Here is a 22,957-nt window from a genome sequence, read left to right as displayed (position 1 = left end):
GGTGAAGTCCTGCATGACTTCTCTCTCTGCCTGGACACTGCCTCGAGTGACTCTCCAGCGTAACATCCCAGACCAAGTACAACAACTACACTGCCAACAGCTGGGCCTGCTCCCCAGGGAGTGCAGGGGAGGGTGGCCAAGTCCCTGTGGCTGTGGCTCCACCAGCCACTTGGACAGTCCTGCCAACAGCCCACATTAGTGGGCGCTTGGCAAAGTGCAGGCCCACCCAGGGTTTTGCCAGTCTGATCAGACGCTGTCCTATTCTGCTCAACTCAGCACTCACACCCGGCACCTCTGTGAAGGCCACCTAGTATTCCATTGTGCCTTGACCTTGTCTCCCCGGGCAACCGCAAAGTTCAATACAATTATAATAAATTTAATAAATCCTCCAATCATTCATGGGACTATGATTAATCTCCAGCATCAAATGGGAGGATAGTCATTCCCAGCAATGCCATGACTTGGTATTCTTAGAAATATTTCCTTTTCCTTGGAATTTAAGAAAATACATTTTCCTACAAGCACTAAAACTACTCCAGCAACACGAGCCATTCCTCTGGGCCCGTGTGATACCACGAGTCTTACTACAGCACGTGGATGCTATAAGTGGTGTGCAGAGCTAAGTGCAGGGGCTCAGCCTGGGATCCCAGTGGCTCAGGAGGCTGAGGTAGGAAGATCCCAAGATTGAGTCCAGCTTGGCAACTTAGAGAGGGCCTAAGCAACTTAGATTCTGTCTCAAAATAAAAAACACAAAAGGCTGTGGATATGGGGTCAGTGGTAGAGCATTCCTGGATTCAATCTCCAGTCCAATTAAAAAAAAAAAAAAAAAGTCGCAGAGAACATCTAAAGGGTGATCTGCTTACGAGTGAGTACCTAGCATCTTCATCAGGCTCATTTATACAGTCACTGGGTTCAGAGCGCAAAGGGTTATCTGTTGTTTTGGGGGTACCTCAGGATTACTGTGATGAAATAAAGTCAGATAAGTATATGTTGCTAGAAAACTTGGAACAAAGATGTTTGGCTTGTTTCACTCTAGGAAGTGAAAATGCATGCAGGACTCATAAATGATATGAAATCTTAATAGAAATAAAAATGGCTAACTTTTTAAATGTGTAGTGTTAGGATCAAATCCAAGGCCTTGCCCAGGGTGTGTGGGCACTCTACCCCTGAGCTGCACCCAAGCCAAAACATTTGGAACACAGGTGTTAAGTCTTGCTTTACCCGGAGTGGATTAAAGGCACAGAAGAGAAGCATCAGGCCGGCTCCTAGGGCAGGACCCCACGCTGATGCAGGAGCCCTCCCTGAGTCTTTACCTGAGCAAGAGAAACTTGGCATTTTCTGTTTTGTCTCACTTCACTAAGCAGAGGCTTAAGGCTGGGATCTCAGCCCACACTGAGAAACCCAAAGAAAAACACAGACTGCTCCCCTGCCCTCTTGTCTGGTCAATCTAGTCACTTACCTGTAAATGAAGTATTTTGGATTCATTATTCCGAAGCATTTCCTTTTGTCTCTCAATTTCAATTTCAAAGCTACATATCTGATTGTGCAAACTTTGTATGCTCTTGTTTTTTTCTACGCTTTCATTCTGCAGCAAGGAAACCTGAAAAAGAATTTCTTCAATTAATGTAACAAAAAGTGGTTTGGACACTAATTAACAACAGTGATAATGAAGGTAATTAACTTTTCACAGTACAGGCCTTCTACTGGTGCACTGAAAGGAGTTCCAGGAGAACAAATCCCTCCACACAAAAGACGTGAGTGCAGGGAGCTGTGTGGGGACCCTCCCCCAGCAGTAAGGGTGGGGCGCAGTGTGGCAGAGCGCTGGATCCAGAGTTAATAGGGTGGCTTTTGAGGATCTGCCGGAAACCACTAGCCTTTTACCAGAGCAGCTTTTAAAATTGGACCAGGAAACACAGTAAGAAACAGTCTTACATTTTGCCCATTTGCACCAATACTATGTGTGCACACCTGAAAAACGGGTTTCACAAAACCAGCCTTGCCTGAACAATCTATAATGCGGGGCTGGGGCTATATAGCCCAGCGGTAGAGCGCTCCCCTAGCACGTGTGAGGCTCTGAGTCTGAATTGCAGCACCACATAAAAAAAATAAAGGTATTGATAACTACAACTAAAAAAATAAATATTAAGATAAATAAGTAAAACAAAGGTATTGTGTCCAACTACAATTAAAAAAAAAAAAGATCTATAATGCACCTTGGCATTTTCTGTTTTGTCTCACTTCACTTCAGGCTGCCCCCAGGGGCATCATGCTGAGTGAGACCCACTGCCATGTGGAGCCTGGAAGACTGAAAGGGCAGGAGGTGCTGGTCACAGGCTCAGTTCCAGTAGGAAGAGCACCTGAGATGCTGACCGTGGGACCAGGACACACACACTCCGGGACAGCTAGCAGAGCAGACTCCACGTTCATTCCACAAGAATCCAGGGACGTGACAGACGTGCTGACTGGCTGGTGTGGCCGTCCCTAGGTACACACTGCACCCCACAGCAGTACCTTAGAGGTACCCATGGGCCACTCCTGCACTCTGGACGCCCCAACGCGATGAGAATGAAAAGCCCCACAGGGCGTCAGCTCACCACAGACCAACTCACTAACCCAACAGAGAGCAGGCACAGAACCATCAGTCACCCACCATAGTCACAGGAGGGGCAGCAGGGCCAGCATCTCCAAGTCTACCTGTGACCTCTTCAAAATCTCTCTAAAGAACAATTAGAACTGCCCAAAGGCAAAGTTTATACCCGGTCTCAATAGGCCCTGAGATGAGGGGTCTATGAGGACAGCTCCCACAGGTTTCTCCACAAAGGGCCCCCAGCCCCCAGGAAAAAGCTCCTGGTCACTGCCTGTCACAAGGCACCTCCAGCCAGCCCAGCAGGGTGCTGTCACCCAGCAGCCCTTGGGCCCCAGGAGGGGTCTGCATCCCACAACTCACGCATGACTGAACTGCAGTGAAGAGCCCCCTGAAGCCCCCAGGCCCGGCCCGAGCTCAGCTTAGGACAAATGGAGTACGGCAAGAACTGACTCCTGATGCTGTCCACTCAAAGCGTAGCAGGCCTACAAAACTGAGGGTCCTTTAAGGAAAGAAGCATCTTTGGAGATAACCACAGCCTATTTAATGTTAAAGCAAACCTGCATTTACTCAGGCGTACAAGACTTGCAATGTCCATAAGCAAAACATGACTTCACTTCCCTAGGATCTTACTCAACAAAAATCAACTTTCCTTCCTAAACACACAGGGTCTCAGACGTCACAGACACCTGCAGTGATCAGGGTGGGAACTGCAGATGGGGGCACACGTGGGGCCACAGAGCAGGCTGGCCTCTTCTGAAGTTATGACGCACTCTTTCCCATCTGGTGGAGACAAACTGAATTCCAGACTGTTTATTCTCACCAAAGAGACATTATATATGCCAACTTTTGACAAAAATTTCAGTGGTATCTCCAAAAATAATGACTTTTTTTTTTTTCTGCAAAAAGTCAAGTACTTGAATAGGAGTAGAAGTAACTTACAGTGGTGAACACATGTCATGCTACACTAAGCTCTGGATTTCTCCCATGTAGGGACTTCCCTCATGTGCCTGCAGATCACTGTTTCTGCCCATCTCTGAGGCAGCTGTTGTCTGCAGGAGGTGAGGGGCCGATGTTTCCAGGAAGCACCATGGGTACACCAGTCAGTGAGAATCACGCGCCCTCCCCTGAATTGAGCTGCAGTGGGGTGCTCTCCACTTCCCTTTCATTTCAGCTTTCTTGAGATACAACATGGATACTTAATAAGGTCCAGATTTTACAACGTTTGCTTTAGTTTGACCATGAATGTGAAGATCCACCCTGCATTTGAACCAACTCAAACATTTTCTGTTTTCTATTGCGATGAACAAAATAAACCTAAGAGTTCCAACAGAATAATTCTATAATGACAAATAATTCCTATTTTAGGAAAATGCAAATATCTTTATTCTAGTCCATCCTTTCCTTTCAGATCTAGGGAAGGGCAAGCAAGAACAAGGCTCAGCCACTCCAAATGCCAGGGCAGGGCCAGAAAGAGACAAATCCTTGAGCAACACCCAAGGGGGTGGCATGTCAAGCATCTCAGCAGCAATGCACTCTATGCATCCTGTGCCCTTAGGACTGTCACCGTGCCTTGGGAGGCATTTACTTAAACATGAGGCCTTTACAGAGTAAGGCTGCTGCATGGTGGGTATAAGCAGTGGGAGTTGTGTCCTGGGGTTCCCAATGGTGCAAAATCATCACTCTGGGTAGGAGGCAGTGGTGCACATTGTAACCCCAGCAGCTTGGGAGTCTGAGCCAGGAGGAATGCAAGTTCAAGGCCAGCCTGCAGCTGGGGAGATGCTATCTCAAGCCATTCACTTCAAATGAAGGAAGGTAAGGTGGAGTGAAGGGCGGGGCTGGCACACTCTGCTTGCAGCCTGGAAGGTGATGGGGTGATACCTCCCGTAGTATCCTGGATAAACCACAGGCCCAGACCCGCTCAGCACAACAGTAACGAATGAATTCTTAAAATGAAAGGAACAGCCTCTGAGATGAGAAGTAGCAACTATGAGAGACAAGCTTCCGTGACTTATGCCTGTGAGTTTTTTGTTGTGTGTGGTGCTGGGGACTGAACCAGTGCCTCATGCATGCCTGGTAAGTGCTCTACCCTTGAGCCATATCCTCAGCCCCTGTGCCTACAATTTTAAAAAAGCATAAACAGAAGGGATTTTTTCAAAAAGGTGAACCATCCATGAACTTGAAGCAAATCCTGTGCTGATGGGGAGATGGCCTCTGGCTCAGCTACCATGAGCTTCCTATTACTATTCCGTGGGCTTTCCTCCTCCCCTCACAAGTGACTGCACACCACCGCTTACCGCCTCTCAGGTTCATGAGCATTCACATTAGCCAACTATTTTATGCCAGACTTCATGAAAATCTTCTGCTTTAGAATTTTAGACTCTTTGAAGTACATGTATATTAACACTAGAAACAAGATATTCAATTCTTTATCGACCTTTAGAACACTCAAATGTCAACTCCACTGGCTATTCCAACTAATTTTGGTACCTTCCTACTGCAAGTTCTCCACAGATGTGTGACAAACACTGAATTAATCTTTTATTTTGGGGATTATTTTTTTTTTTAATTTGGCAGTGCTGGGAATCAAATCCAGGGTCTCAAGCATACTAGGCAAATGCTCCACAACAGACCCCCATCCCCAGCTTTGATTTTTGTAAGTAAGCCACAATGGGAGATCCCATAACAACATCTTCTTCATCAGTTCTTGAAGATTTCATCATCTTCTCCTGAAAATACAGCCCCCAAGAGAACATCACAGAGCAGACTCCACTAGGAAGGAGTGGCCCCAGGCCCCAGCCAAGACCAGCCTCTTGCAGACCGCATGGGAGGGTCTGTCAGCAGAGTGCTATGTGTAGCTGGAGCACCAGAGTTCAGGGTCAGCTGAGAAGGCCAACTGTAGAACTAGGAATGTAGCAATGCTTTTTACCTGTCGCTTAAAAAGACCCCGTTGTAACACATTTAACCTTGTAACATCCACATCAGGGCTGACAAACTGTTCTGCAGGGGCCAGGTACCAAGTGTCCTGGGTGACTGGGTCCACAAGGCTCAGCCTCATGGATCCACTTTGCATGCTCAGTGCCACAGCAGCCCCCGGCAACTGCTATGCTCCAGGTTGGCCGCCTTTTGCCAAACCAGGGGGAGGGGGTATTGGAAGTCCTACCCTCTCTGTTCTAGATCAAGCACAGACAATCACAATGTGATATGAAATAAAGGCATCACATACTTGCTTCACCAGAAAAACAACAACCAAAAGACTCTGTAAGCTCAGGATCACCAAAGAGAATTCACTGGCAATCTCTTGATGCTGCTTCTTTTAACCAAAAACTATTAGTAACTCTGAAAAAGTTTAAATAATTTGAGGAAACCCTACCACCCAACAGAAGATGGGACCAGGGCCTACCTTCTTCTCCAGGGAGTTGCTCCACTCTTTCAGCAAGTTGACATGCTGCACGGCGGAGCTGGCCTCGTGCGCCTTGATCTGCTGGTTTGTCCCCTGTGAGAGCAAAGGCATGTTGTGTGAAGTAATCACCCCACTGCGAAAGGCAGATGACTGACATATGACTCCAGGAGCAGCATCACACACAGGGGGCTATTCATGTACAGCTGCCACAGAATCTGAGCCCCACGAGAGCCACGCCCAGGGCGGCCAGGAGAGCACGTGCAGCCAGGAGGCCGCGGCAGAGAGTGCCAGAACACACCGCACGTGGTGCTGCAGGGCTGACTGCAAGCCCAGGCTCCTTCCTCAACCTCATCTGAGTGGCTTCTTATCAACAGTTCACACTGGTAATGTCAAAAAATTAAATTTTAAACTCATTCTTGTTCCTTTATAAATTGCCTTTCTCATAAAAAATAAAAATAACATGGAAAATGTTCAGACACCTGGAAGCTACAGCGAGATGCTGCAGTGGCAATCCTGCAAAATGCAGCAAAGCGGAGTTCTGAACAACTTCCCTGGGTTCACTGATCAGCTCAAACACACTGCATCCAAAAAGGCACTGCTCCTCACCAGTCCAAGTCTAACTGGAAATTACATACAAAACATGAACGATCTACAGAGTACATAAGATGCAGACCATCTGAGAGTCAAGAAGAGGCACACTGAATAGTACTTTATATATTTAAGAAAATAATTGGCATGAAAATAGAATTTGTTTTGATATTGGAAAATCAAGAAGCCAGAGAAAACATTTTCATGATCTCCAAAACATATACTCTGTACATAGAATATCCATATATATATATTGATATAAGTTCTTCTCCATATCAACATATATATACACATACACAGAGAATGGATGGTACTACGTACGACATACAGGGGTCTCTCCTCAGAGCCTGAAGCAAGGGGCAGCTAGTCATTCTCACTCTCAGCTTCCTACTTCCTCAGAAAATACCCCGAGGCCAGTGTCTCTGTACCGACTTCATCATAATGTACTGGTGATACATAAGAGTAAATGTACAATACTTCCACTGTGACACATTTTGCCTTTTGACATTTTCATGAATATCATTTAAATGAAAACTTAGTCTTAATTCATTAGCAATCTCAGACATGTTAAAAAAAAGAGCCAGAAGCCCGCTGTGGGTTTCCTGCAGTGCACGTGTGGCAGCAACACTGTTTTCTGGGAGGCGTTTCCTACGGGCTGTGCTCAGTTTGGATCTGTCCTGGTGGGGGTCAGAGTCAGTACAGGTGTGTACTTGAATGCATCTAGGGACTTGTGTGTGATCCGTACAGCCGACTAACGGCACATGTGATGTGGAAACCACATCCATTTGATACTCGTTCATGTTCAACTGACTGCTTAAACTTCCACAGAACCCACCAAATGCCATTCCCATCTGTCCCATCACTGGCTGGTTTCAGATGTGGTTCTCCTAATGCACTGACGCCCCCCTCAGCAGTGTCCACCTGAGGTCTCAGAACACCACCGACCAGGCAAGAGAGTACCCACGCCTGCTGCATGTGGCTTTTGTCACCCATGCAACAGGGCGTTTTCGTTTCATGACAAGGACCAAGAGTCCAGAACTTGCATGTTAAAATGTTAATTTAAGAACTTTCTCTCACGGCAGAATGTCAGTGACTGGAAGGACAAATGTCGGATACTGACCTGAAAAACGCAGCCATAGCGCTTAAAGCTACAGGTGCTGGGGGCATTGACACACTCTGACAAGTGTGCACTCAACTGTAACGGGAAAGAGACGTGAGTTGTGGCACAAACGTTTGCATGAAAATGCTTAAACACATTAGGGCCCAGAGAGTCTCTGGGCCATATTAAGAAGGCTGTTTTATCAGCTAAGGTGTGGACGCACCGTCTGTGCGCTACACTCCAGGCAGCAGATATATAGCATTGTCACGTGTATACACATATACACACCAATATACAGAAATACATTCACTGTAACATTTCTTAAACTTGCAGTTTCTTTAGAACAAAATTGTTCAAAATGTGATATGCTGTCTGAAGTGCCAGAATTTAAAAAGGAAAGGAAAAAAAAAAAGTAAACTGAAATGCACATTTAAAGACTATAAACAAAAATTGCATGAAACACAAAAAAAAAAAAAGAAAAAAGAAAGAAGGCATTCAGGATGCAACTGGGTCACACATCTAATATACAGTACACAAAATAAACCCATTCCAATGAAGCTCACACTGCACCATTACTGCGAGACTCGGGTAACTAGAGACGAGCTTCCCCACTGCCTGAAGACTGCTCCCTGGCATGGCCAGAAACTCACCAACTTTTCAAAAACCTCTAAGGCCATCTGAACAACATGAATCTTATGTTGTCATCTCTAACCAAAGGAAGGAAAAATTAGGAGGGGTTGGAAAGCTAATCCTGAAAGAAAAAAAAAAAAAAAAACTCCCATTCAGCCCCAGTATTGGTGAGGCAGCTATTAAAAAGAACGTATTTGAAACTGTCTTATTTGTAAGACATAGACTTATGCACTAGGCCAATGCGACCAGGCCTGGAACGTGCTTTTCCGTATGCTGGCACCCCATGTTGTTATGTCAGGGGGTGCAAGTAGCGCCCAGGGCTCCTCGGTCCACCAGGACAAAGGCACACCAGGTGGATATTTTGGACAGGGGGGAAAATGGATCTCCACCTGCCATGTTCTCTGATGAGAGCTATAGAGGAAGGCCCCAGGAATGCTGGGAGGCCCATGTGGCTCCTGTTACCAACAAACATCGAGAATGGTCTATGAGGTAGGCAGAGTTACCTACTTGTGGTTAAGGATCACACCCTTGCCCTGGACCCAGCAGGAAGCCCTGGGCTGGACTTGGAGGGAAGCATCCAAAGGCACCTGCACGTGGTGGGCATGGAGACACGCATGCATAGGAGGCTGCTCTGGCAACGTTAGTTCAAACCTTAAAAGGTTCTTTCAGGGCCACTGATAGGATCAGGAACATACCCAGCTAGTGCTTCCAATGCTGACATCAGGGACACACTGCATCTGACAGGCTATCTTCAATGTACTACTATAAATTCAGTGTTGTATCTTTTCCTAAATTGGTTTTATTCATAGTACTCTGAGTCTCAGAGTCCTACAGACTTTATAGGAGCTTTGAAACAGAGGCAAGAATAACAGCCCAACAGCTCTTTTCACCAGAAACCAAGAGAAATCCAAGTTCAAAGATTTTTTAGAAAAATAACTTAGAGGCAAAAGAGGCAATTTTTGACCCTTATTCAGAGAGCCCTGGGTGAAATTCAGAGAGTGCTCAAAAAACCCTGGTAACTGTTTCAGCAGCACAGACTTTTCTCTATTAGTCTTAACAGAACTGTCCCATTGTGTATGTGATGCTAATGCACTTTACAGCTCCTCCCACAGGCACATTCGGAGGCCCAGAGACTTCTGTCACCAGGCAAGACCTTCACCCATCAAGGTCCTGGGAAAATGCAGCTTGGTTGAGTGTGGCTCTTGGGGTCTTCCCCACACTCTGTTCCCAGCCTTGCTTGGTAGGGACATATGCAGCTGCCCTCTCCTCCAGATCCAGTGGTAGGATTTCAGGCTGCTGGAAAAGGCTGCGTGAGCAGGCTGCTCCGTTCAGAGACAGGGAGCCCAGGGACGGGGTCATCTCTGAGGCTGCCAAGAGCAACCACCGGGATAGATCAGTCACATGCAAAAAAATATTCACAATCCATGGAATTCCTCCATCTGGATATATCCTGATCAGATGAAGTTAACACAAAATCTACCTGTCTCAAAGAAGGCACCATGGGCAATGTGAGACGCACAGTCTGTGGGCAAGCTTCCACCCCACACTTTGTACCCAGGGCTGCCTCTGCCCGGCAGGGTGGTCAAAATGGCTCTGGAATGTCTCTAAGCTAATTTGCTTTCTAGGGATAATGTAATGATTCCCTATTTTGTAGTTTTAAACACAGTGCTTTTTGAAACTTCAAGTGCCACCTTTGCTTCCTTGTAGATGAAGCTTCCCATTCTCTCAATTCTGAACAAAATGTTAACCCTGAATTTACCTTCTGGGCTTTTCTTTCCTTGCTTTTCTGCCACATGTTCATTGAAGAGCAAAGACCTAACAAACCCCAGACTGGGCAGCACAGCTGTACCTTACCTCGCTCCTCAGAAGAGTCTGGACACTGCACTTGTGAGGACAGGAGACCACCACGCAGGGACACTCAGTGTCTTCATGTTTCTACAGAGTAGAACAAAGCACATCAGCCTTGAGACACACAGCCAGTCCTCCTTTAGGCCCCACCTCGATTCCTAGGTGGACACAAAGCACTTGTTCTGCTCAGTCCTCAGCTCTGCAAGTTAGCTCCCTGGTGTGAGGTCTCAGGTCCCCAGGCACGGAGCAGACTCTGACAAGGAAAGGAAGCTTGTGGAAAACAACTACACAGGTGTTTTCCTACTGACAGCTCCCGTAGCAGTGTCCCCATGTCACACTGCTCCAGGCTCATGCAGCTCCACAAGTGGTGCCTGCTCATGCACCCTATTCAGCACCCGCCCCAGGCCTCGGCTTGGGGTCTGGACATGATGTTTCTCAGACATGTAGACATGGCATCACATCCTGGGTTCTAAGCTACTGTTCTGAAATATCACACAGATTTCCCTCAGTGTGTGGGAGAGATGGTCAATTCCAGCTTTGCCTTTCTCTGACTGGTGCACACTGCAGCTCTGCAGAGACTGAATGACGGTGCTTGTTAAACCTGATGCCAGGATACTTGCTGGACACCTGCCAGAGCACCTCCCCTAGGCACAGGAAGGGCAGGACTCTGCTGAGGATACCAAACCCAATGCACGACAAAAGCAGAGCCAGAGATGGAAGTGTCCTCTAAACAACACTGTTGAGCAAGGAACCCAGGCAGAGTTTCCGCAGCAACCCTGGGTCTGTGGTCCTCACAGGTCTGTGGGAGGCCTCCTTTGGCCTCAAAGTGCTGCTGTTATTTAGGTGCATGAATGGGGAGGGCACCTGTCCCAGCCTCAGTGTGTCAGAGCCAAAGAAGTGGCCCACACAAGGGAAGTATGTGCCTGGACCTAGGAGGCTCTGCTCCTCTGAGGAAGGCCTGGGCCAAGCAGCAGACTCAGCTTTATTTGGTGTGTTTCTAAGGCTCTTGACCCTCTGAGCATGCATGGTGGGCCTGCAGTGCAGAGGGGGAAGCCCATGAGGTATAGGCTATTCTGCTCCTGATCCCGGGCCTTGAAGCCTGCAGAGTGCAAGTCCAACGCCATCCCAAGCTCATTAGTAGGCCTTAGTAGGGTAAAGCCTGAGCAGACTTTCCTCAGAGAGAGCACTGCATGGGGACCTCAGCACCAGGTTGAGGACACCCACGCTGCTGGCTGGGTGGATTCCAAGTTCCCAGGGACCTTGAGGTAAAGGCTTTTTGTGGATTCCAATGGTCTCACCAATATGATCTGAATCCTTCATAAGTAAACGGGGAGTGATCAGCCCACTTTCCCAGGGTGCTGAGGGCCGAATCAGGGCAGGCCTGCAGAGCTGAGTGCTAGCTCTGAAACAGGGTGAAGGCTCCACAGAGACTTGGCCCTCTCCCTGGACCTGGGGGCTCATAACCTGATTCACCCTGCTGGTGCCCAGATCACGCAGGACAGTGCTGAGGGAAGTTTAGGGTGGTGCTAGGGCAGAGTCTAAGGACAGCAGGGCTGGAGGCCAGAGGGGCAACACCTTGGCATACTTTTTAAAGTCTACACAAGGCTATCTGCCAACTTCCAGATGCAGAACTGCGAGAGTAAATCACTGCTGTTTCAAGATCCCAACTCTGTACTGATTTGCTACATTAGCCAAGTACTGCAAAGTAAAAAGACCTGTCAATCTTCTTTAATTTTGAGTACTCTTTGCATATTAATGAATCAGTCTTGTTTATAAAAGAAAATTCAACTTCGAGATGGACACCCATGAGGCCACCACCTAGGTAAAATATGTCCACCTTCCACCTCCTTGTTCCTCCTCCCCACCTCAGCCTCAATTTCCTCTAGGAGAGACCCTAGGCCACAAGCCTTCATTTTCTATCCTATTTCCTAGCAAAGTTTTGTTACACAAACAAGTTTTGTTAGAAAACACTGCTTGATTTTGACTGTTTTTGAATCTTATTAAAATGGAACTCTGGACAGGAGTCCCATGTGGCGGGCTGTGTCCTGCTTCTGTGACTGACCCACAAACTGCACAGAGTTTGCAGGTCCCTTATGTCCACCGTCCTTGTCACATGCTGCATGGCTCTATGATGAAGCTGTGACATATTTTCACTGCCTTGTCACACACTGCAGGGATCCCACACTGAGGTGCTCTTGTCCTCTAGCAGGGGCTCAGACTGCTACCGGATTCTGTTGCTCTGGTCACAGCTGGCCAAACTTCCTGGTGTGCGTATACAACAATTCTGTCTGTGTACCCAGGAAGGGCACTGCCAGCTGACTTAGCATGAATGTTCAACCTGATAAAACACTACCAGCTGCTTTCCAAAGTGGCCTTGCACAAACTGCCACCAGAATATATTTATTTTTCCACACAACGAGGTCTTTACAATCCTGATTTTCCACAAATTAATTGAGCTGTTTAAAGACACATAATAATTTCTAGAATAAGAGAACACAATTCTTCTGACACTTTAAATTGTGCTGATTAAATATGGCAAATAAAGGGCTGAGGATATAGCTTAGTTGGTACAATGCCTGCCTCGCATGCACAAAGCCCTGGGTTCGATCCCCAGTACCACACACACACATAAAAAGGCAAATAAAACTTGGAAATAGGGGGCTGAGGTTGTGGCTCAGTAGTAGTGCGCTCGCCTAGCATGTTCAAGGCATTGGGTTCGATCCTCAGCACCCCATAAAGATAAAAACAAATAAAAATAAAGGTACTGTATCCAACTACAACTTAAAAAAACTTGGAAATAGTTGATACCCTGTCCCACAGTTTAAACATAGAACAGAAATCCTCAGAACATTGCAAGGATCCAGAGCTTCAATGCTTTACTGATGCATACTGGGCCAACATTTGATATAGTTACACACCACACGTGCCTGTAATCTTAATGACTCAGGAGGCCGAGGCAGGAGGACTATAAATTTAAGGCAATTTAGCAAGACCCTATCTCAAAATAAAATAAAGGGCTGGGGTTACTTCTCAGTGACAGAGTGCCCCTGGGTTCAGTCTCCAGGATTACTTCAAAACAAACAAAAACAGGAAATAGGATGGCTGAGGCTTTCTGTCTGCATACATTAGATAGCTGCTCTTTTTAAAAATAGACTTAAGGCCTGAGAGGATGAGATTAAATGTGTTAGAAGATGAGATTAAGAGTGTTAGAGTGGAAAGACCAAAGGATCTAGGAATCCAGTCAGGCCACTGAAGGGAGAGGAGGCCCAGGGCAAGTCCCAGCACCTTCCTCGGTGTGTGAAAAAGTCCCTGTGCACAGTATTGCCCAGGTGCAGGAAGGGCGGGCACCCGCAGTGACCTTGAACACATGGGCTCCTCAGAACCTTTACTGGCTCGGGGGAAGCATGGCAGACTTGAGATGGACTCTAGGACCCATGCTGCACGCCCAGAAACAGCACGCCCAGACCTTCCATCACAAGAGAGTACTAAGACCTCTGTCACCTCTTCACATAATTCAGGCAACAATCATGCTACCAATCGCTCCACACCTGATCACCCTGTCTGTGGCTGATGAATTCAAGAGCCAGGTCAAAACACATGCCACCTGCTCACTGAAGCCCTCCTTCCCTGTCAGTTATAGTCATGGTGCTACCCTCGCCAGGGGATCCAAAGAGTGTCCTTGGCCGTCTGCCTCCCAGAGCGCATCCAGAAGGAGTAAGACTATCAATTATTCTCACGTAAGACCCAAGGGAGGAACACAGGGTTTGGGCCCGACAGGCCCTCCAGGGAATCGGGGATTGAGCCCAGGGGCATTTACCACTGAGCCACATCTCCAGCCCCACCCCCAACTATTTCTGTATTTATATTTACAGATAGGGTCTCGTTGAGTTGCTTAGGGCCTCACTAAGTTGCTGAGGCTGGCTTTGATCGTGTGATCCTCCTGCCTCTGCCTCTCGAGCCACTGGAATTACAGGTATGGGCCACTGTGCCCGGATGCCATGCCAGATCTTAGCAGCTGATGTCGCCTTGTCTGTGCCCATTCAGTTACATATTTGGTGTTTAACTGACAGGCTCTACAATTCCTTCTCAAACAAAAATTAATTGCTGGATTCTATGTTCCAAATAATTGATTTTTGCAAGAAGCCAAGTATAACTTCAATAGCAATATATTAACAAGTGTAAGGCCTGAGGTGCGATTCATTAGGTACGTCTCACTCACTGGAAGGTCACTCTTGGAGGAACTGCTCGCTTACAACAAGTAATACTGCTATTTCCCAACTTGCCTAAACATTCTCAGTGACTGGGAAATCTATGGTATCCCATAAGAGAAAAAGAATTCCCAGTGCAGGAGAGGCCGAGGCCCAGGATGGTGACAGGAGGTAAATTACACACAGATGGTAAAGCAGAACACATTTTATTTTATAGGGAAAAATCTAGGGCAAGAAAACTTTCTCTAAGTTATAGCTATTGAGTACTCCAGAATATGCACACAACAAGCTCTCTGGGGGCCCTCATGCCCTGGCCACGGCTTCCTCTGCCTTGGGGATGCCACTCTACCCTTCCTTAAGTCTACTTCTCAGCTGATGACCACCCCTCATTGACAATCTGGAAGGTGTGCCCAGGCCTCTGTGAACTCTGGCCCTACTCACAGTGCCACAGCCGCAAGGAGCACCAATCACAAGTCTGCAGCCTGGATCACTTCACTCCACTGCTCTGCCCCTGAGCCTATTACCTCTATTATACTGCAGTCAAGGGACACCCCAGTCCACTAGCTGATCCTGCCACAAGGGCTGGCCTCATCCTTGCCCCAAACTCAGCTAAGCCACTGGCTGATCCTATTGCCCCACCTTCAAGACATACTGCAGTACCACTGTGCCCCTACTGCCTGCACACCTGCCTCCCCAGCTCAAGGCAACCCTGTGCCTTTCCCTCATCCTGGTGTTCCATGCAGTTCCTGAAACCCACGTGCCATCTCAGATTCAGACCCCAGTGCTCCCAAGCAGGCCTCTCTACACAAACCACCCAACTGCCTGGGAAGCCAGCCCTCGCCATCCCTGGCCTTACGCCAGGTAAGCTGCCTTCACAGTTGTGTATTATTATCTCTTCAAACAAGAGGGTGAGCTGCTGAGGATGCACTGTCTCTTGGAAGGGTCCTGGCAAACCGTGGGCACACAGCAAGCCTTTGCTCAGTGAATGGACTGATTTTTAAAGTCTATCCTCCCCCTCAATAGCTCTCCTTTCTCTTTAATTTATACAGAAGTGACATGATTCCAGCACACAGTACAGAATCATGCCAAAACAACCAGAGCAGGAAAACATTTTAAATTCTTCTCTCTCCAAAGCAGACAGCTGAGCTTCAGCACTGCAGGACAAACCAGCCTGCTGTGAGGAATGGTTATGTCATGCAGCTGTGAAAAGATGAGCACCCCATCACAATTTTGAGGCCTTTCTCTAAGACACATTACAAATTCTATTGTTTTTGAACAATCATTCTTCATATTTTTGACACCCCAAATGATATTCGATCAAGGAAATAAAAATGTTAAATATATAAATCAAAATAGGCAAAACAAATATAGCTTTACTCTGAAATAAAGTTAGATGAAAAGTGCTAACTAGTCCTCCTCGCTCTCTAAGGCCATCAGAATCATCATTTAGAAAGCATTCTGCAGGGTGTGTGTCTGAACATACAGCGGGGAGAAACCAGCAATGCTGGGCTGTGAATGAACCATTTTGTCCCAAGTTTTAAGCTGGGTAACAATCTTTACAGTCTTCACGCACCTGCAGTGTGACCATCGGGACTTGGCTTTTGCAGTGATTACATGTGGCCTCACGGTATTTACATGCCTTTTCCACGTGATCGCGCAGGTCTTTTCTTAAGACTTTTTCTTTACAGTCGGCACGGACACAGGGAAGTTCCTCAAACTGGCAGTCATTTTTTAGATGCACCTGTAGGACAAACCACTCAAAAATTCTTAACTGGCAAAAAAAAAAAAAAAAAAAATTAAAAAATCAGTCTGAAATGCAGAGTCTAACCTCTATGCAATGAAAACTCACAGAAAGCACCTTCGGCTCTTCAGGGTTAGTGGTGGCACTAACTGTCACTGAGGCACTCACTATGCTCAGAGTTCCTCCACATGCTGTGGAAGAGAGTTGACGCTTCCTCCCAGACAGAGATGGTTGGGTACCAGCTAAGAACTTCCCTTTATTTCAATCCAAACATCCTCCCAGGATGAAACAGGATACTAATTCTAAAAAGAACATGGAGGACTGGTGTTGTAGCTCAGTGGTAGAGCACTTGCCTAGCACATGTGAGGCATAGGGCTGGATCCTCCACACTACAAAAAATAAACAAAATAAAGGTATTGTGTCCACCTACAACTTAAAAAAAGTTAAAAAAAAAAAAAAAGAACACGGAAAAAATCCATGTGGAATTTCATTATGAAAAAAGGTTTCATGTGCCTTGCAAAATTAAAATCCAACCTAAATCCTCCTGCTAGGGCAGGCGGATTCCAAGTTTGAGGCCAGCCTTACCATCTTTAGCAAGACTCAGTCTCAAAATAAAAAAATAAAAAGGGAGGGGACAGAGCTCAGTGGTAGAGCACCCATGGGTTTAATTTCTGGTACCACCAAAAAAAAAAAAAAAAAAAATCTAACTCAGGCTTTCAGGTTTCTCTCTATTCTAATTAAAGTAGGCATGCCAACAACTCTACCAATGGTATCATAAAAATAACACTGTATGCCCCAGAGGTCAGACCATTTTCCTAGAGACTGTGTGTTTTAATGTTTATGGTACAAAGTATTGGGACAACTTCATCCATGCATATATTATGCTTTTTAAAAAAATATTTTTTAGTTGTCAGTAAATCTCACATATGCCAGGCAAGTGCTCTACCACTGAACCACAGCTCCAGTCCGCCAATATCACTCCTGATCATCATCCACCTTTCTTCTATCCTCCCCAAGACAGTGATTTAAAAACTTTTATTTATTTATTTTTTGCTACTGGCAACTGAACCCAGGGGAGCTCTACCACTGAACCACATTCCCAGCCCTTTTTATATTTTATTTAGAGACAGGGTCTTGCTAAGTTACTTAGGGTCTCAATAAGTCCCTGAGGCTGGCTTTGAAATTGGATCCTCCTGCCTCAGCTTCTTGAGTCACTGGGATTGCAGAGAGGGACCTGAATTCCTCAGCAGGAAATTGTCTGGTGCCACAGGCACCTACCAGCAGCTGACCCAGGGTTAACTGCTCTGCACATCCTCTGCTCTCGTTCCGACAGTAGATCTGAAGGGCTAGGATCTCTCTCTTGCAGCAATTGTCTTTAAACACCTAAAAATGAAAGATGGTTATTTTAGAGGATTAATATTTCTGAATCTCCACATGCTACTGTTTTGGACAAGGCAAACCACTCTTTAAAACTCATGAGAGGGGCTGGGGTTGTGGCTCAGTGGTAGAGCGCTTGCCTCACATGTGTGAGGCACTGGGTTCAATTCTCAGCACCACATGTAAATAAATGAGTAAAATAAAGATCCGTCACACTAAAAAATATTTTTAAAAAACCTCATGAGGGGCTGGGGATGTGGCTCAAACGGTAACGCGCTCGCCTGGCATTCACCATTCGCGGGGCGTTGGGTTCGATCCTCAGCACCACATAAAATAAAATAAAGATGTTGTGTCCACCGAAAACTAAAAAATAAATATTAAAAAAAAAAAACCCTCATGAGAGCAACTCTGAAAGTAGACCTCAGAAAGTACAAAGGATGCTCTTAATTTCTACAAGTGGAATGAAAGAGCTGTACCAGCAAGAAACAGGGTTCAAGTCACACGCCCAATGACAACTATCTTCTAATAGATGAGCCCAAAGAACAGGAATTACATTGAACCGTTCAAGGTCACTCTGAAGCACCCACCATTCTCCCTTTCATCTTTTATTTTCAGACAGTTGAGAACTTCTGACATAACTTGAGTTGTGGAGGGCTGGGCAGGCCCAAGCACAGGCCGCGCTCTGTGGGGTCACCTTCTAACAAAGGACCCCACGGACAGGCTAGTGATATAGGTTGCTTGCTAGGAAACCAGGCCAATTACTGCATGGGACCATATTTTAAAATGATTTGTAAAACATTTATTTTGGTTTCTTTTCGTGAATGCTGCTTATAATTCATATTAATCCCAAAATGAAGCTTTTAAATACATAGCACAAAGGTCCGTTAATAATGGAATATTTCTTTGAAAATAAAAACCTGCCTAGATTTAATTTTATTTTCCCCTAGAAAACAAATGCTCTCCCTCTAACAGTCCACAGTATCTCACCCTCAGAAAGATCCTGAGAAACTCCCCTCTGTCCACCCCAGGCTTGAAGGAGGGAAACAGGCACTCAACAGACCTTTCCTAGCCCCCAGGCCAAGAGCAGATTTAGCAGCTTGAAAAAACTGATTTGGAGACAATCTAATCCCTCATAAACATGATTTTTAAAAAGGTCACGAATTAAGGTTCAAAAGTCATCAAAACAGCTATTTTTCTATGCCACTAAGTTCCCTAAGTTGTTGGAGTCTAAGCTATTAACAAAAAAGCACTGATTGAAAACAACCAGAGTAGCCAAGTCAGAGTCTGCGCTGAAAAGGTCTGAGATCACTGACTCCAAGGTCCCTTTTCCAGGTAAGAAGCCTGAAGGCCCACACCACGTGGGGACTGCTGGGTGCTCCAGGTCCCCTGGGGCCCCACTGGCTCTGCTCTGACCATGAGGACTTATGGCTTTACTCTGTCTTATTAATGATTCTTCGGCAAAACTAGTAATCTTTCCTTAGCTATCAATGTCACTGAAAAATAAAGATCATCATTCTGAATAACAAAAGAGACCAATAGCCCCCTTAACCTGTGATTCCAACCCCCTCAGTCATGCTTGTCAGGAGTGTGTGGGCACCTTCACAGTGAGCAGGTCGAGCAACTGCCGTTCTGGTGATCACTGACCTAAGTCTTTAGCAGAGGAATGCTAAGAAAGGGTATGGGGGGGGGGGGGTGAGCCAGTTTCCTTTCCAAGCCTTCCAGAGCAGGTTCCAGTGAGTGCCCTGTCCCCAGCAGACCAGAGGCATCTGCTGCCAGTAGCCTCACACTTTACATTTACCTAGACTGCCCTGACTGACAAGTTCAACTTCTGCAAGTGCTTAAGACAGCAAAACCCTAGAGCAGGAATCTTACTGTACAATTTAATGACTTACATTAAAAACTTGTTAGGTTCATTGATCAAAATATTGGAACCACATACATTTTTATTGATCTTTAAGTGCTTTAAGAATGAGTCCTTTTAAACCACAAGTGTGCCCGGCAGGGCTTGGCAGGGCTCAGCAGGGCGTGGATGACTGCCTTAGGCCCCAGCGGGAAGCCGGTGGGTGAGCCAGTGGGTGAGCTAGGTAGCCCTTTGCACCCTAAGTGGGCAGGGACATCCAAGGGCTCTGGCTGGCATGGACACTGCCTGGGAAGAGGACAGAGAACAACTCAAAGGAGCCCCTCACACTAGCGCACATCTGAAGGTACCATCTAGCCTAAGGGCTGAGCATCAACTGATGACTACAGGAGCAGACCACAGACGGCCCTCGACAGCACCTCACTCACACCAACTCCCTGACTCCTCATAAACCTCTGGGGTCTTAGCAGGTGACACTTTGCTGTTACAGCAAGATGGGCTCAGAGGTCAAAGTGCCTCACAGGGGACACCCAGGGATCTGATCCCCCTCCTCTGCCCAGGTGCTTACATAGTGCTGGGCCTCAAAGCCTGCTGCACCACCTGTTCAACCCGGGATGCAACTGAGCTCCAGAGCCTCCAGTGTACCAAATGCAGACCACGTGGAGAGGTGCCCAGCTTAAAACTCCTGACAAAACAGTTCATTCACAGCCCAGCATACCTTGTCTTTAACGATGCTTTCTTGACACGCTGTACATTTTGGACTCGAGGAACTGGAAAAAACACAATAGTGACGTTAGAGCAGAGTCCCTTTCTCACTGGGCTACCTGGACACGAGGACCCACCCCCTTTCTGGTCAGGCGCCAGCTTGGGCAATAGGCAGAGCATCAGGATGCCACGGGCAATCTGGTTTAAACATGAAGCCTCTGGAGAGAAGGGCAGAATTCTTTTTTAAATGGTAATTTTTCAAAAGGAAGCTATTAAGTACAACAGCTTAGTTCAATTCCCTTGGAAAGCCCCTCCTAAAGCACAGGAAAGCGCCATGTCCTATGGGAAGGCCAACGTGCTGCTGCGGGAGGCTGGGTGCTCCTGCCCCGACACCAGCCAGTTCTTGCTCCACAGTGAACCTTCTCTGCTGCATGTTGAAAGGCCAGTGCCAGGTGGAGGGGAGCTGCCCTCCCTGTTTGCCACAGGCCTCTCCTGGGCCTGAGGTGCAGCTGGGCCCTGGGCCCCCGGCTGGGGGACATCAGTGCTGAGCCTGTGGTGCCATTGCTTTCACCTTGCCCCCAGGTTGGGCAAAGCCAAGCTGGCTACCTAGGTTAGGTGGGCAAGACCACAGTAGTAAGACAGGATGGGTGACAGCTGGTGGCGGGGAGACAGTCTGGCTGCTGGGCTCCCTGGGGCTGGGAGCAAGCACATCTGGGCAAGGCTCTGCCTGTACCATATGCTGACTCTACCTCCCTCCAGCATGTGCAGTAGAGCACCTGTACACACACTTGCTGGTGCCCGTCTGCCCACAGAACACTGAGTGCCTCAAACACAACTGCCACAGAGGTAAGGACACCATGGTTTTGTGGACAGAGTGGCCAACATCACCAAGGGAGGCTTCACAGGATGGAACTGGGGAGGATGCAGGGCAGGTGGGGCAGGTACAGGGTGACCTCAGAGACTCAGGCATGGGATCCCACGGACTTTCCCCAAAGGACTCACAAGCTGGGCAGAGACTCATTCACTGCCTCTGGGCTTCAAGCCGTCAAGGTTGACTTTTACTTTTGAGAGAAATGAAATGGAAGGAAGGAGAGGTGGAAGAGCAGGGGCAGGCATAGCAGGCTGCTGGCAAGGCGTGGTACTTGGGGACCCACCTCAGCAGGGTGGCCATGCAGCTTTCGCAGAACCGGTGCCCACACTCGGTCTGCCTGGGGTTGCACAGCACCAGGCGGCACTTCTCACACTTGTACTTGTCCTCCACGGCCTTCACAAACTTCTCCTTATAGCCTCCTTGCTCCGGGACCAGCACAGACACACTGCGGTCGGGCTGCAGCTTCAGTGGGGGGTTGGTCTGCAGTGGGCCCACGGAGTCCATCTTTTTACTCGACTCCATTTTAGGAAAGAGAAATTCTGCCAGGAAAAGACAATAGATCAAGAGAGCGCCACCCTGTCACCCCAGGCAGGGAAGGAGCAAACAGCTCTGGAAAAGCAAAAGTGTCCGAGAGACCCCTATGATCCCTTCTGCCTGTCCCTACAGGCTGCGAATGGGACGAGATTAAATGGCTTCTTTCTGTGATGGTATTTCTATCTGAATACTACCAGTACTACCACCAAAAATACTCCCTAGGGGTATACCGGGGAAACTATATTCTCAAGGTACTTTAAAATGTACACAGTACTCTGTTCTGTCATATTTCAAATCCTATGCATCTTTCCAATATTTAGGTCAAAGCAGTAGCCACTGTCAGTCAATTTTATATCCTGGTTAACTTTACAGCATGATTCCAGGTGTCTCTGTCACACCATGATGACACTGCAGTCAAGCCCAGACCAGAACAGTATGACGCATCTCCACGCAGTGCTGGCCATGACTGATGTACTTCCAGAAGTCCAGCAACACTCCTAATAAAGTGAAGCCCCACCTTGTGCCCACTAGCCCTCAAGCTCTGCTTCTGCCCCCAACTGTGGCTTCAGCAAGTCCTGAATCACCCTGACTAAGCACTCTGCATTGCTGAGCGCTGGGTGGGCCCCTCTGCAGGGCATTTTCTTTTTCTTTTCTTTTTTGTGGTACTAAGTATTGAACTCTAGAATGCTTTACTACAGCTCCATCCCCAGACCTTTCTATTTTTTTTTATATTTGGGGACAGGGTCTAAGTTGAAGATGCTGGCCTTGAACTTGCACACCTGCTTCAGCTCCTCCTGCTTCAGCCCGCTTACCTGCTGGATGTGCTTGCTGTGCTCTGCCCCCAGGTTGCAAGGCATTTTCACACCAAGGCTGAGAGGTGTACATGGCAGGGGGCCCTTTGCACATGAGGCCAAGGGTCAGGTAGATACTAAGATGTCTAGCAACAGGGCTGGCAGATGGGACACTGAATTGGATGGGGTCTCCTGTGCCTCTGGGCAGGCTCTCCTACTGCACCTGGCTCAAAGTTTCTCTGCAAGGATGACTGCCTCCCACCTGCAAGTCCATGCACTGGTAAAGTAAGCACTACTAAAAATGAGGCACCGAGTCTCTGTCCACTGAAACTGTGAGGTCAAGTAAACAAAAATCATCACAAAGCAGCTGCATAAAGTTCCTAAGGAAACATTAGCTTAAATGACAATTATACTATGCATTAATGAATATGAGCCTAGCTGGGTGTGATGGCAGCGGTATGGGAGGCTGAGGCAGGAGGATTGCAAGTTCAAAGCCAGATCAGCAAAAGTGAAGTGCTAAGCAACTCAGTAAGACTCTGTCTAAATAAAATACAAAATAGGGCTGGGGATGTGGCTCAGTGGAGCCTGAGTTTAATCCCTGGTACCTACCCCCCCAAAAAAAGAATAAATATGAATAAACTAACCCTTCTGAATATTTGCTGATACATTTATCTAAAGCACATTTTAAATGTTTCCAGATGGTGGTATAAAGGCTGTTTT

The 22,957-nt window shown here is 47.2% G+C and overlaps 1 protein-coding gene across 14 annotated transcripts in view; it reads right to left on the bottom strand.

Moving 5' to 3' along the window:
• Traf3 (TNF receptor associated factor 3) overlaps positions 1–22,957 on the bottom strand; it is a 111,606-nt gene that overhangs the window by 11,501 nt on the left and 77,148 nt on the right. For 10 of the 14 annotated variants that reach the window (XM_078050946.1, XM_078050944.1, XM_078050951.1 and 7 more), the window contains 8 exons: positions 21,196–21,451; positions 20,055–20,106; positions 17,380–17,484; positions 15,934–16,131; positions 10,159–10,239; positions 7,696–7,770; positions 5,988–6,080; positions 1,460–1,600 (listed from right to left, as the gene is read on the bottom strand). In XM_078050946.1, the coding sequence (XP_077907072.1) occupies positions 1,460–1,600; positions 5,988–6,080; positions 7,696–7,770; positions 10,159–10,239; positions 15,934–16,131; positions 17,380–17,484; positions 20,055–20,106; positions 21,196–21,434 (984 nt within the window). In that variant the 5' untranslated portion in view covers positions 21,435–21,451. The remainder of the gene's footprint in view (positions 1–1,459; positions 1,601–5,987; positions 6,081–7,695; positions 7,771–10,158; positions 10,240–15,933; positions 16,132–17,379; positions 17,485–20,054; positions 20,107–21,195; positions 21,452–22,957) is intronic. The other 4 variants (XM_078050953.1, XM_078050954.1, XM_078050955.1 and 1 more) reach the window with 3 other exon arrangements.

The sequence above is a fragment of the Ictidomys tridecemlineatus genome, chromosome 5 (assembly GCF_052094955.1).
Source record: "Ictidomys tridecemlineatus isolate mIctTri1 chromosome 5, mIctTri1.hap1, whole genome shotgun sequence".
NCBI lineage: Eukaryota > Metazoa > Chordata > Mammalia > Rodentia > Sciuridae > Ictidomys > Ictidomys tridecemlineatus.
The sequence above is the reverse complement of the archived record's forward strand: the minus strand, read 5'-3'. Positions and strand labels throughout refer to the sequence as shown.